The sequence below is a fragment of the Aquarana catesbeiana genome, linkage group LG01 (genome assembly GCF_042186555.1).
Source record: "Aquarana catesbeiana isolate 2022-GZ linkage group LG01, ASM4218655v1, whole genome shotgun sequence".
Taxonomy (NCBI): Eukaryota; Metazoa; Chordata; class Amphibia; order Anura; family Ranidae; genus Aquarana; species Aquarana catesbeiana.
The window spans coordinates 325,439,162-325,454,455 of record NC_133324.1 but is presented as its reverse complement, the minus strand read 5'-3'; the positions used below and the strand labels follow the sequence as shown (position 1 = coordinate 325,454,455).

The window sequence follows — 15,294 nt, the reverse complement described above, 5'->3', positions numbered from 1 at the left end:
AAAGATTTAGTCTTTAAATGGTTAAACTGAGAACTCCTCCACACTGAGTTCAGTTCATTGATAAGTGGAAACATTGTATCTCTTTAGTTTCTTTTATCAGACTTGGCAGGCTGCCCAAAGAGAAGAGAAGTCACTCCACAGAAGACTTCAGGCAACTTGCATTGACTTCTATTATAGAAGTCATTTGCAAGTCTCGCTGAAGTTATAATCGGCCTTTTTTATCAGCACAATCGGCCAATGCCGATTAATTAATATAGTATTATAGTATTTGGTTTGTTGTAGAAAATAATTTTTTTGACATCTATTCTAATTTTCTTTATTGCACAATCCTCAAAAGGTATTCAGTTCCATTATGAATGTTTGTGGGCTTCAGCAGGACGATTGTAAAGAACCTCTGAAGCTGGGAGATGAGAAACCTACATCGCCTCTAGATATGACACAGCAGGTCAGTTAGTTATGTTTTACTGAAAGAATGACATTTTCCCTATATTTCTGTTTCTTAAAATTTCTTCACTGTCATTACAGAAATTACAAGATACAGTCTTTTATCTCTGTGACACATCCAGCACAATTTGGGCGTTCCTCGAAATCTTTCCATCTGCCTCTCAGGCTTTACAAAAACACAATTTCTTGAGTAGGTATGTGAATATAACAAGTGATTTTGTTTGGCAAGTTGGCAATGCAAACAAATTGTCCCTACATTTATAACACACTGAAAGTCTACGTGTTCATAGTGCTGACATCGGGGAAAAGACTTGTGTAGCAGTAGTAATCCATCTTTAGTGAGGTCAATGGCTGTTGCAGCTTGGGCGCCTAGGGCTGGGGTGTCTTTCCTCCTAGGCCTCTAGACTGTCCACATAGTACTAAAGATTCAGTAACCACAACCACCATCCACACACACACTCTGGTGATGTAGTATTCTTAGTTGTTGTGCCTTGATACAGCAAACTGGGTTTTGCACAAAGCAGCCAGGATATGACTTTACCCATTTATGAGCCACTTTTACTGCCTTCTGTTTAGTAGTGACAGTGGCTTTACATTTGTGATAGTGCTTATCTCTGAGTGACAGTAATGATGGATCATGTTGGCTGTTCCCTCTGAGCTCAGTGAGTTAGAAATGAAAAGGATATTAGTGATATGTTCTCCCGTGAGATTATGATAAAGTCAGCCCAACAGAAGTTAAAATTGCTAATGTTTAAAAATGTTCATGCGTTAGAGTTACAAACCTTGAGATAATACATACAGGGCAATCATGCAAGAACAAACAGTACATGATTGTGTAGCTCATTCGTAATGCTGTAATTACCTCTAACATAATTGAAATTTCATATGTTAGAAGACCATATACAACCCCCGAAAACTTGGGAGGCTGTGTAAAATCTACATAAAGACAGAATGCAATAATTTGCAATCTCATAAATACATTCACTATAGATAATCGAAAACACATCAAATGTTTAAACTGACAAAATGTACCATTTTAAGAAAAAAAAAAAAAGAAAGGAATTTTTGAAATTGATGGCAGTATCATGTCTTAAAAAAGTCGGGACAGGTTCATGTTTACCAAAGTGTAACACCCCTCTTTATTTAACAACACTCTGTAAATGTCTGAGAACTGAGGAGACCAGTTTCTGGAGTTTTGGGAAAGGAATGTTGTCCCATTCTTGCCTAATATAGAATTCTAACTGCTTAACAGTCCTGGGTTGTCTTTGTCATATTTTTCATTTCAAGATGCACCAAATATTTTTAATTATTGAAAGGTCTGGACTACAGGCAGGCCAGTTGAGCACCCGGACTCTTCTAATATGGTGCAATACTGTTGTCATAGATGCGGTATGCGATTTATCACTGTCCTGCTGAAATATGCAAAGCCTTCCCTGAAAAAGATGCCGTCTGGATGGGAGCATATGCTGCTCTAAAATCTAGATATATCTTTCAGCATTGACCGTGCCTTTTCAGATGTGCAAGCTTTCTATTCCATATGCACGAATGCAACCCATACTATCAGATGCAGGCTTTCGAACTGAATTCTGATAAAAAAACTAAAAGGTCCCTCTCCTCTTTAGTCTGGAGGACGCGGTGCCCATGGTTGCCAAAAATGTCAGATTTCGATTGGTCTGACCGCAGAACGGTTTTCCACTTTGCAACAGACCTTTTTAAATAAGCTTTGGCCCAGAGAAGATGGCGGTGTTTCTGGATCATGTTCTGATATAGCTTCTATGCATAATAGAGCTTTAACTTCCATTTTTGGATGGCACAGCAAACTAACAGTGATTTTTATTTTTTTTGGAAGTATTCCTGAGCCCATGTAGTGATGTTCATCACATAATCATGCCCGTTTTTAATGCAGTGTTGTCTGATGGCCTGAAAATCATGGGCATCCAAATAATGCCTTTTGGTCTTGTTCCTTGCATACAGGGAATTCTGCAGAATCTTAGAATCTCTTTTGGTGACAGTATGTACTCTAAATGACCTATTAGCAAAATGTTCTTCCTCGTTAGTACACTTGCTGTGCCAGGCTTTGTTGCCCTGTCCCAACTTTTTTGAGATTTGTTGCTGCCATCAATTTCAAAATGTTATCTTTTTTTTTTTTTTTTTTTTTTTTTTACTTAAAAATTTACATTTCTCTTTCATTCATTGACAGACACAGCGCTCCATTTTTCAGAACCATAGGTTTATGCCACCCCCTACAGGAGTAAGACACTAAGCAGAAAAAAAGACTTGGCTACGCCTATGGGCAGACCTAGGTGGTATACACCCCCCCCTCAGCTATAGGCCTTCAGTTTTTTTTCTGCCTAGTCAGGAGTAAGGACCTAGTTCCCTGCTGGGTTCTTTAGTCCTGGGAATTTTTTTCGTTGTTTTTACTTTTTTCCTGGATTTTTCTCCGGTGAGATCTACAATCAACTGCCGGGCTGGGCACTAAGATCCAGTGGTCTCCCCAGTCTGGCCAGTGAGCGCGTGAAGACCGCAGCTACGCGCTAGGTCGGGCGTGACATAGTCCAACTGGGGCAGCGTTCCTCATGGCCGACAGCCCCCCACTTCGGTGGCGAGGGGATCTGTCTGGGAGCATTACCCACACGCTTCGCTGGATCGGTAAGTATGGAGCCGCCTCCTCTCCTTCCCTGGACGTGGTGTGGGGTGTGGGTACTCCCTGCGGTGGTCGCTCCCTCTGGGGTTCTCCTCCACCCCGCTCCCTTCCTTCCGGGTGAGGCCCAGGCTTCTGGCCTAGGTGCTTTTTGGACACCCTGTCCTCCCCCTTCCACCCTCGGGGTTGCTACTGGGGGGTATCCCTTGGGCCCACCTGCTGTAGTGGTCGGGCCTAGGAGGTGGGTGACTGGACATCCGCGATCGGGGGACCGCCTGCGGCGACCCTTTCATAATTTGGGGCGCGGCTTTGCAGCCTACCGGCCGGGCACTGGGTGGGCGGCCCCAGGGTGGATGGCGGAGGCCACTGCTTACCGTTTTTGGGTGTCGACCCTCCGTTCAGTGGCTCGGATCAGTCCGGTCCCCCCGCAGGCCACGCATTTGCGGCAGGCGGCCGGAAATTTAGGCTGCAGCTGTGCGGCCTACCAACCGAGTGCTGGGTGGGCGGCCCCATGGCGGGTGCTGAAGTCGTATACAACAATGCTGGATGAAGAAAGTCCCGTTCAAGGCTTTCTAGAAGAACAGCGAGTGAAAATGGTTAACTACATCCAAAATGTCCTAAAAGACGGAAGTAATCCAAGAGAAGACTACAAAGAGTTATTACAACTCTCACTCCTGTACCTAGGAAGTTGGTCTAAAAACAACTTCAGTTTCAGGATCCCAGGGCACTGCATCAAGCAAGGTGGATGGCAAAGGCAATATATGCACTTAAAATTGTCCTCTTCACTAAACAGTTGAATATTCCTCAACGACAATTAGAAGGAATGAAACGGGTTGCACATTTTGTCAGCCTCATATATGTTTGCTTTTGGCATTAGTCAATTGCAAGTCGATGGGCTCCAAAGAATGATTTGGATATGCTACAGCTTTTGAGCACTTGCCCAGATGCAGACGTCAAAAAATGTGCTCTCACAGTTGCTAAGAGACACCTTTGGTATCTGTCAGAAGCAAACGTAGGATTGGGTTTTTTGGACGTACGTATTACTCAGGCTGTTAAGGAAAATATGACTAAAAATTTAGAAACCAAACCTGCAAAGAAAAAGGAAGTGAAACGATTAGAGGGTAAAAACATGTTTTTTTTTTTTTTTTTTTAAGGAAAAGACCTGAGCCATTTCGTTATTAATAAAACAAAGACTTTCTTTGAATTGTTTGGGATCCATGACGTGACAGAATACTGCAGTGATTCTCTAAGAAGCCATGTGAACGCTCTTAAGGTTGTCAATGATACCGCAGAGAGAGAAATTGCTCTGATAACAAAGTATAACGAATCGGTCAGGGATGAACAAATAACAATTCTTGTTGAGGGTAGTCGAGCATCACAGAAAAGTCGTCACCAAGCGAACAAAACAAGGGATTGCATCGTTCAAAATTGATTAATATAACACGTGTTTTGCCTATCATATTACCTATTATACTTAGTGTATAGTTTTTATAGTATTTTAAGTTTGTGATTTCTAGTTTTCCCAATAAAAGTAATTGAAATTTGATAAATCATATTTTTTTTGCCTACTTTTACAAAACAGATCAAAGTGTGCAACCTCTAAATATTATCCAATCTTCTTGAAATTTAGCATATATATTTTTTACATCACGCAGACTCGGGGCGTAAGCAAAGTCTGCAAAAATTTTACAGTTTATTTTTTTCCATTAGAAAATTAAACACCCTAGCCGCCATGGACATGGCCCACCTTGTGGGGTTGGTGGTCAAGCTCCCTGTCCTCTCAGGGAGTGAGGATGATTCCTCCACATCTGCAGTGGTGCATGAAAAGGCACTGGTTGTCGCACTTATTACATCTGTGCGGGAACTTTTCAAGATGGGGGATGCAGCAGTGGCTGCGGCGGAGGGCTGGTTCCCCTTTGGCACCCATCAGCCATCTTGCACGGAGAAAGCGTTCCCTTCTCCCTCTTATTTTGACAAATTTGTCTATGAAGACTGGGAGTGTGCAAAGTGCTCTTTGTGCTTGCTGTGAGGTACCCCAGAATTGAAAACCTGAGGATTTGGGGAGTTATTTGGTTATTGGCTTTATAGGACAGCAGTAGAGGCAGTCCCCGAGTTACGAATGGGTTAGGGACTGCCAGTTTGTTCTTAAGTCGGATATGTTCGTAAGTCGGAAGCACATGCGCAGAACGTCAGAGACGTCATTTTCCGATGTTCTGTCAAGTAGCCGCGCATGAGCAGACGCCGTTTTCCGAGGTGCCCGCCTTCAAAAAGTGGCCGCGCATGCGCAGAATGTCACGCCGCCTCCCGTTCGTAAGTAGGAGTCATTCGCAAGTCGGAGGTTCGGAACTCGGGGACTGCCTATACTGCAAGGCAGATTTTTTTTACAGCTGTCCATAGGACACCACTTTATTTTAACATAAAAGATAAGAATGAATTTAAAATCTCACACCCTGTCTTTTTTTTGATACGGTCTAAGTGTATGTTCTCAATATAATACATATATTTACATGCTTTTCAGCAGTTTGAATTCATGAGGAGACCCATTTCATTTGACTAAATTGGCAAAATGTATTTCAGCACACCAGAAATACGGCATGCAGAACTTTCCAACATTTTGTGGGCCCTATGTCTAAAATTCAGGAAAGTGCTTGGTGATCTATTGAATATAAACCAGCCTCAAATGTGTGTTCCTTGTTTCCTAAAACATGTCTGGTTTTGAATTCATCTCCCCATAAATCAATTATTAAACTTTGTGCTGCCCAATTATTAAGTATCCGGTCATAGATGGCAGCCAGTCCCTTTCATTCACAGTAGAAACAAACGGGTGGATTTACTAAAGGCAGATAGACTGTGCAATTGCACTATTTCTCTCTCTTAGTAAATGTGGTAAACCTCCACTTTTGTAAAGAATACCCAAACAAGCGCAAGGAAAGTTAACAAAAAAAAGCATTTTGTTTGCACATGATTGGATGATGGAAATCAGCAGACCTTTACCACTTTTACTAAGCTCTGGGGAAAATGAGTGCACATCCAAAGTGCACAGTCTATTTGCCTATAGTAAATCAACCCCACATTGTCAAACTTCCAACCTTTTGGAAATAAGCCATTAAATTGCCAGGAATCTAGAGTACAGAAAGGAAGAAACTGCTTACGCTACAGTATGTGCAGGGCATCTAGAAAGAATATAGGCCATCAATTAATTTTTCATATACAGTATCTCACAAAAGTGAGTACACCCCTCACATTTTTGTAAATATTTTATTATATCTTTTCATGTGACAACACGGAAGAAATTACACTTTGATATAATGTAAAGTAGTGAGTGTACAGCTTGTATAACAGTGTAATTTTGCTGCCCCATCAAATAACTCAACACACAGCCATTAATGTCTAAACCGCTGGCAACAAAAGTGAGTACACCCCAAAGTGAAAATGTCCAAATTGGGCCCAAAGTGTCAATATTTTGTGTGGCCACCATTATTTTCCAGCACTGCCTTAACCCTCTTGGGCATGGCGTTCTCTAGAGCTTCACAGGTTGCCACTAGAGTCCTCTTCAACTCCTCGTCCATGACGACATCACGGAGCTGGTGGATGTTAGAGACCTTGTGCTCCTCCACTTTCCATTTTTAGGATGCCCCACAGATGCTCATTCCGGTTTAGGTCTGGAGACATGCTTGGCCAGTCCATCACCTTTACCCTCAGCTTCTTTAGCAAGGCAGTGGTTGTCTTGGAGATGTGTTTGGGGTCGTTATCATGTTGGAATACTGCCCTGCGGCCCAGTTTCCAAAGGGAGGGGATCAAGCTTTGCTTCAGTATGTCACAGTACATGTTGGCATTCATGGTTCCCTCAATGAACCATTGCTCCCCAGTGCCGGAAGCACTCATGCAGCCCCAGACCATGACATTCCTACCACCATGCTTGACAGTAGGCAAGGCACACTTGTCTTTGTACTCCTCACCTGGTTGCCGCCACACACGCTTGACACCATCTGAACCAAATAAGGTTATCTTGGTCTCATCAGACCACAGGACATGGTTCCAGTAATCCATGTCTATAGCAAACTGTTTGCAGGCTTTCTTGTGCGTCATCTTTAGAAGAGGCTTCCTTCTGGGACAACAGCTATGCAGACCAATTTGATGCAGTGTGCGGTGTATGGTCTGAGCATTGACAAGCTGAACCCCCCCACCCCTTCAACCCTTGCAGCAATGCTGGCAGCACTCACGTCTATTTCCCAAAGACAACCTCGGGATAGGACGCTGAGCACGTGCACTCCACTTCTTTGGTCGACCATGGCGGAGGCTGTTCTGAGTGGAACCTGTTCTGTTAAACCACTCTATGGTATTGCCCACCATGCTGCAGCTCAGTTTCAGGGTCTTGGCAATCTTCTTATAGCCTTGGCAATCTTTGTGGAGAGCAACAATTCTTTTTTCTTTATCATACATCATGAGACACAGAGCCTTAAGTAATTACTTAATGGGTTATAGTCCACCTTCAGGTGATGAACACTGGTATACCAGAAAGTTCACTCCCTATATACCCCCTCCTCCTTCCAGGAGCACATCAGTTTTTCGCCATGGTCTAAGGTGTTGGTCACGAGTGAAGATGTGCTCTGAGGAGCTCCAGGAGGGATCCATGCTGGATTTAAATAGCCTCCATAGACCAGATCTATCCAAAGTGCCACTGAGGCATAAGTGAATGGTACCTGGGGCCTTGTATCCAAAGCACAAAGTTTTGCCAGTAACGCCTGGGAACCCAGGGCTTAGGTCTTGCTACATTACCTAAAGCTTTCCTGGTGGTGTGCTTTTACAGGGAGTTCAAGGGAGTTGGAACCCCGATATCTAGGGACCCGGTCCTTGAAGCTTTGCTAAACGCAGCCCGCCGTGATGGGTAAAGGTTGGATTGCCTGTAAATTTAGCAAATCCTGCGGCGGGGATAAGGCAAGGGAAGAAACTTAGGAACTGAAAAGTCCACCTATGTATTCTACTTGGGTCTGATCATAGACACAGCTCAAGAAAAGGTGTTCTTGCCTCAGGCAAAGATCAACTCCATAAGAGAGTTGGTGCAGATGGTCAGGTCAAAAGGCGATCCGATCCTCCATTCCCCTTTGCATGAGGTTGCTAGAAACCATGGTGGCTTCATTCGAAGCAGTTCCCTATGCCCAGTTCCATTCAAAACTGTTGCAAAACAGTATCCTGTACGCTTGGAACAAAAGGATTCAAGCTTTAGACTTGTCAATGCGGCTGTCCCCATGGGTGTCACAGAGCCTCAGTTGGTGGTTACTAATTCAGAGTCGGCTGAAAGGAAAATCCTTCAGACCAGTTATCTGGAAAGTGGTAACGACAGATGCCAGCCTTTCAGGCTGGGGAGCAGTACTAGAAAAGACAACTGTCCAGGGACAGTGGTCAAGAGCCGAAAGAACCTTGCCCATCAATATTCTAGAGAGTCGGGCAGTGCGTCTGGCTCTAAAGGCCTGAACTTTCAGGTTACAGGATTGTCTTGTCAGGATACAATCTGACAATGCCACAGCTGTGGCCTGTATCAATCACCAAGGGGTCACCAAGAGTCTCTCAGCGCAGAGAGACATGAACCATATTTTAACTTGGGCAGAAAGGAATGTTCCATGCCTATCGGCAGTCTTCATTCCGGGAGTAGAGAATTGGCAGGCGGACTACTTGAGTCTCCAGCGGTTATTCCCAGGAGAATGGTCTCTTCACCCCGACATATTTCGGGCTGTTTGACAAAGATGGGAGACACCGGACGTAGAACTTCTAGCGTCCAGGTTCAACATGAAGTAAGTGAACTTTGTGGCCAGAACAAGGGAGCCACTCGCATGCGGAACGGATGCGTTGGTGACCCCGTGGGATCAGTTCTTACTGATCTATGCATTCCCCCATATTCAGTTGCTGCCTCAACTTCTTTGCAGGATCAAGCTGGAAAGAATGCCGGTAATTCTGGTGGCACCAGCATGGCCCAGAAGGTCATGGTATGCAGAAATCGTAAAGATGGCAGTGGAGGGTCCCCATGGTCCCTCCCACTACGGCCAGATCTGCTCTCTCAGGGACCGATATTCTATCCTACCTTACGGTCTCTAAATTTAACGGCTTGGCTATTGAAACCCACATTCTGAAGAAAGTGGGCTTTCCGGGTCAGTTATCTCAACCCTGATTTAATGCAAGGAAGCCAGCTTCCAGAACTATATATCATACGGTCTGGAGGGCTTATGTTTCCTGGTGTGAATCCAAGGGTTGGCACCCTCGGAAATATATCATAGGCAGTATTCTTGCCTTTCTACAATTGGGGGTAGAAATTAAATTGGCCTTGAGTACTATTAAAGTCTCAGCTTTATCGGTCTTATTTCAAAGACCACTTGCTACACATTCTTTAGTCCAGGGTTTTATGCAAGGGGTGATGCGGCTTAATCCGCCCGTCAAACCTCCCTTGAACCCTAGGGACTTGAACGTAGTTTTGTCTGTGTTACAAAAACAGCCATTTGAACCGATACAACATATCCCCCTAGTCCTTCTGACAAGGAAGTTGATATTTTTGGTTGCTATATCCTCAGCAAGGAGGGTTTCGGAATTGGCTGCTCTTTCTTGTAAAGAGCCATATTTGATTTATCATGAGGACAGAGTGGTGTTGCGCCCTCGTAAAGGTTTTTTACCAAAGTGGTGTCAGGTTTCCACCTGAACCAAGATATTGTCCTGCCATTGTTTTTCCCAAAACCATGTTTCAGGGAAGAAAAGTCACTACATTGTCTTGATGTGGTGAGAGCAGTCCTAAGAAAGGACAGGCAGCATCGAAATCCACTGTCACTAAGTGGATTTGGCAAGTTATAATTCAAACTTATAATTGAAGGGGTAAGATTCCCCCTTTTCAAGTTAAGGCGCACTCTACCAGGGCGGTTAGTGCTTCTTGGACAGTGAGTCATCAGGCCTCCATGGCTTAGATCTGTAAGGCTGCAACTTGGTCTTTAGTGCATACATTCACAAAATATCGCCTTCGGGTGCAGTGTGCTGCAGGCAGCAGTATAGGTCCTCAAGTCTGGGGCTACCCTTCGTGTTGTCTCCCCCTCCCCTCAAGTAGCGTTGCTATGGGACGTCCCATTAAGTAATTACTTAAGGCTCTGTGTCCCATGATGTACAATAAAGAAAATAGGATTTTTTTTGACAGCTTACCTGTAAAATCCTTTTCTTGGAGTACATCATGAGACACAGAGGTCCCTCCCCTCTTTTTTGGGATTTAAGTATATTGCTTTGCTACAAAAACTGATGTGCTCCTAGAAGGAGGAGGGGTTATATAGGGAGTGAACTTCCTGGATTGGGTATACCAGTGTCAACACCTGAAGGTTGCCCATAACCTATTAAGTAATTACTTATGGCTCTGTGTCCCATGTTGTACTCCAAGAAAAGGATTTTACAAGTAAGCTGTTATAAAAATCCTATTTTTCAGATTCTCAGAGTTCTTTGCCATGAGATGCCATGTTGAACTTCCAGTGACCAGTATGAGAGGGTGAAAGCGCTAACATTAAATTTAACACACCTGCTCCCCATTCACACCTGAGACCTTGTAACATTAACGAGTCACGTGACACCGTGGAGGGGAAATGGCTAATTGGGCCCAATTTGGACATTTTCACTTAGGGGTGTACTCACTTTTGTTGCCAGCAGTTTAGACATTAATGGCTGTGTTAAGTTATTTTGAGGGGACAGAAAATTTACACTGTTATACAAGCTATACACTCACTACGTTACATTGTAGCAAAGTGTAATTTCTTCAGTGTTGTCACGTGAAAAGATATAAAATCTTTACAAAAATGTGAGGGGTGTACTCACATTTGTGGGATACTGTACGTATAAGGAAAAATCTCTAGTATGAGCATGCCCTAACACATTTGAGTTTCCTGGGAAAAAAGTGTATTTATTATACTGTAGATAAGATTATGAAAATTATTTGCTGAAACATTTTACTGGATGCATTCTTTTCTTTTTCAGTATGAGTTCCTTTTATGAATTATGTTGCCCGGAGCTTGAATCTGCAATTATAAAGAGGAAATTTGCAGATAAAAGGTGAAGAACCTACATAGTTCTGATAGGAATATCACTGTTATTTATGTATATATATTTCCTCAAGTTAAATAAAATGTAACTAAACAAACCTAGAATGTCACACCTTTAATATAGAATTTTACACCACTTGTGTCCAGGGAACCAGACCTGGTGCAACTGGCACAATGAAATGTATAATTTTCAATAACAGAAACTAATAGGAAGAATATGCACCTGTACTCACAGGGTAATTTATTTGAAAAATTGCTTGCTCCCCTCCTGCTGTAGCCCTTAGATCGGGGAGGAGAGCGACGAGAGGTCATGTGAACGCACAGAGGCGATCTGAAAGAAGGTATTTAGCTGCATCATTTAAAACAAACATTTACACTGTGTAGTATACCTTGATATAACAGAGGGGCTTGCAGTAATCCTACTCTGCCTTTACAACCACTTTAAGGCTTTCAGCAGATCAGCCTCTACAAATTCGGCAGGGCCTAGCTATGGAGAGCAACTGAGCATGTGCAGTGCAGGGTGAGACACTGTATTACTGGATATAACCACTTGCGGACCGCCTGCTGTCATTGTACGGCAGTTGTTTGAAGTGGAATACAGTTGTTATGGCAGCAGATAGCTGCCATAACCCTGGCATCCTCTTCAACAGCAGGCGGTCCGCTTTCAAATAAAAGTGGTCTCTGCGGCGGATTCGCCGCAAGATCACTTTTATCGGGGACGGGAGAGGTCCCCCCCCTTCCTGCTGCGCTCCGGTTATTTCCACCACTTACTGGAGCCGTTGGTAGCAGCGGAGACAATTGCGTCCTTCCCCCTGACAGGCCTGGAGCCGAGTATGGGAAAAATGTCCCCCACTCGGCTCCATAACATTTGATGGCGGAAGCAACTTCAAATGTCCCTTCTGCCCAATGGTCTTAAAGGGGATTTTTTGATTGCATTTTAGTGTAAATATGAGATCTGAGGTCTTTTTGACCCAAGATCTCGCATTTAAGAGGTCCTGTCATGCTTTTTTTCTATTACATGGGATGTTTACATTCCTTGTAATAGGAATAGAAGTGAGCCAAAATTTTTTTTTCTTTTTAAAAGGACAAAAGAGAACGCATATGAAAATGGTGTTCAAACCACACATGTGGGGTATCGCCGCGATCGTTAGAACGAGAGCAATAATTCTAGCACTAGACCTGCTCTGTAGCTCAAAACTGGTAACCTGTAGAAGTTTTTTTAAATGTCGCCTATGGAGATTTTTAAGGGTCAAAGTTTGTTGCCATTCCACGAGCGGGCGCAATTTTGAAGCGTGACATGTTGGGTATCGATTTACTAGGCGTAACATTAACATTCGTTCACAATCTAAAAAAAAAAATTGGGCTAATTTTACTGTTGTCTTATTTTTTTAATTCAAAAAAAGTGTTTTATTTTTTTTTTTTCCAAAAATATTGCGCTTGTAAGATTGCTGTGCAAATACGGTGTGACATAATAAAATTGCGGGTGTTGCAATACTTTATCTAGGGTGTCTGAAAAAAAAATTATATAATGTTTAATTTTCTAGCAAAAAAAATGATTTTAACTTGTAAACACAAAGTCTGAAAAATAGGCCCGGTCATTTAAGTAGTTAAACAGTATAGGCACTTATTTTTAATGTTTTACATAGCTATACCTGCAAAAGTGGCCAGACTGATTGGATCTAGCAGGACTTAAGTTCTACTTTTAAGAATACATCCTGCTACAGATATATATCTGCAAAGGGAGCATCTCCTAAACTTTTACATACCTTGCTTTTCTTTCATTTACCGCATCCCACATCTGTTTATCTGCAAAGGGAGCAACATCCTAAAGCGATTGTAAAGCTTCATGTTTTTTTTTTTTTTTTTTTTTTTTTTTTTAAATAACAAACAGGTTATAATTACCTCCACTGTGCAGTTCGTTTTGCACAGTGTGGCCCGGATCATCCTCTTCTGGGGTCCCTCAGCGGCTCACGCGGCTCCTCTTTGCATCAGCTAACCCCCTAGGAGAAGCGCTCTCCTGGGGGGTTACACTGCGGGCGCGCTCCCGAGTCCAGCATTTGCGTCCATAGACACGAATGCCAGACTCGGCACCCCCCCCCCCCCCCCCCCCCCCGGTGCCCACGTCATTAGACTTGATTGTCAGCAGCGGGAGCCGATGGCTGCGCTGCTATCAATCTATCCAATCAAGCGCCGGGACCCCGTGCAGAGAGAGAGAGCGCGTCTCTGCCGAGGGGATGAAGGGGCTCATGTAAGTAAAACGGGGGGGGGGTTTGGCTGGGGGGCCGGTCACTGCCAGAAGTTTTTTCACCTTAATGCATAGGATGCATTAAGATGAAAAAACACAAGGGTTTACAGCCTCTTTAACTTTTACATACCCTGGTTTTCTTTTCTCCTACCACATTGAACATCTGAGGCCTGAAACTTACTTTTTACTAGCATGTTTTTCAGATTTCGTCCCAGCTGTCATAAAGGATATTGACCCACTATTTGTACTAATACCAGATCCAGCCTAGGGATATGACTGTGTTTGCTGATTATTTGCTTCAACCTATTCGAATGAGCAATCAATGACAATCTGACTTTATTCCTTATCGGACTTTTTTGTTTCCTATTTCTCCCCTCACAGAAGAGAGCTATGTACCACCTGAAGCACTCTTTTATAACTTTGCCATTTGCCTTTTGAATATCCTCTACTGCTTCCTTTACAAAATCGTGTTCTTGTGAGCAGTTGGGGTTAATCCAAAGCAACGGACCAACTGGCACTCTTCTGAGTGGAGCAATTGAACTATATAAAGCAGTTAATTGCCTGCTGCAGAAAGGCCTAGTTTTTAAATGTCTTGCCTCACAATAAATTTCCAAATCCAAATACTATTCTTTATCAAAAGTTCCAGTTGCAAAATGTTATATCTGTTGTCATTTTAAATATGCAACAAACTCCAATAATACCTGAGGGGTGCCTTTCCAGGCTACCAGCATGTCATCCACATACTGAATCCTGAGTATGCACCAAAGCTCGCGAGACAGAAAACATTAGTTTCCTCCCAACAGCCATTATGGAAGCAGGTATACGCTGGTGTACATGCTACTCCCATGACAACTCCCTATAATTGTCTATAATAACATCCGCTAAAACATATACAATTGATTATTACTATAAAATATTTTAAAGTGATAATAGTGCAATACATGTAAATAATAATGTTATATTAACCCCTTCCCGCCGAGCAGATGTGCGTACTCGGGTTTCGCTGGTTATACCGTTGTTTAGAGCCGGCGATCAGCTATCCGAATATAACAACCGATGCGTCTAAAAGCTGCTCGGCTGTTATACCGGAGGAGCGGGAGGGGACGATCCCCCCCCCCTCCTCCCGCCGCCTCCCGCCGCTCTTACCGGGCCTCCCGATCGATCGGGAGGCCCGGTGACCAATCGTCTGCCTTTGGCGGCTGGGGGCGGGCTGGAACAAAGCTGTGGGGCGGCTTCGTTCCAGCCTTGTAATTGTAAACGCGGAAGCGACGTCATGACGTCACTTCCCATTTACACGGCTGCCAATGGCGCCGGTTTTAAAAAAATGCACAGTTTTCAGAATCGCCAGCGATCTGAATACTTTGAAGTGCAAAGGAGGGATCGGGGGTCTTTTAGACCCCCGATCCCTCCATAGAGAGTACCTGTCACCACCTATTACTGTCACAAGGGATGTTTACATGTTTTTGTGACAAAAAAAAAAAATTGATGACTTTTATTGAACACAATTTGTAAATATATAATTAAATAAAATAAATAAGAAAAAAAATCGCCCGCGAGCTCGCGCAGCAAAGAAAACGCATACGGAAGTCGCGCCCGCGTATGTAAATGGTGTTCAAATCACACATGTGAGGTATCTCCGCAATCGTCAGAGCGAGAGCAATAATTCTAGCACTAGACCTCCTCTGTAACTCTAACCTGGTAACCCTAAAAAAAAATTTAAAGCATCACCTATGGAAATTCTTAGGAACCGTAGTTTGTCGCCATTCCACGAGTGCGTGACATGTTTGTTCTCAATTTACTCGGCGTAACATCATCTTTCACATTATACAAAAAAATTGGGGTAACTTTACTGTTTGGATTTTTTAAAATTCATGAAAGTGTCCCTTTTCCCAAAAATTTGCGTTTAA

General features: G+C 43.3%; 1 protein-coding gene across 1 annotated transcript in view; it reads left to right on the top strand.

Annotated features, from left to right (window-relative positions):
• Window positions 1-15,294, top strand: part of ASCC2 (activating signal cointegrator 1 complex subunit 2) — a 65,366-nt gene that overhangs the window by 21,026 nt on the left and 29,046 nt on the right. Inside the window, exons 6-8 of the mRNA XM_073630728.1 lie at window positions 338-445; window positions 526-638; window positions 11,078-11,152. Of these exons, the coding sequence (XP_073486829.1) occupies window positions 338-445; window positions 526-638; window positions 11,078-11,152 (296 nt within the window). The remainder of the gene's footprint in view (window positions 1-337; window positions 446-525; window positions 639-11,077; window positions 11,153-15,294) is intronic.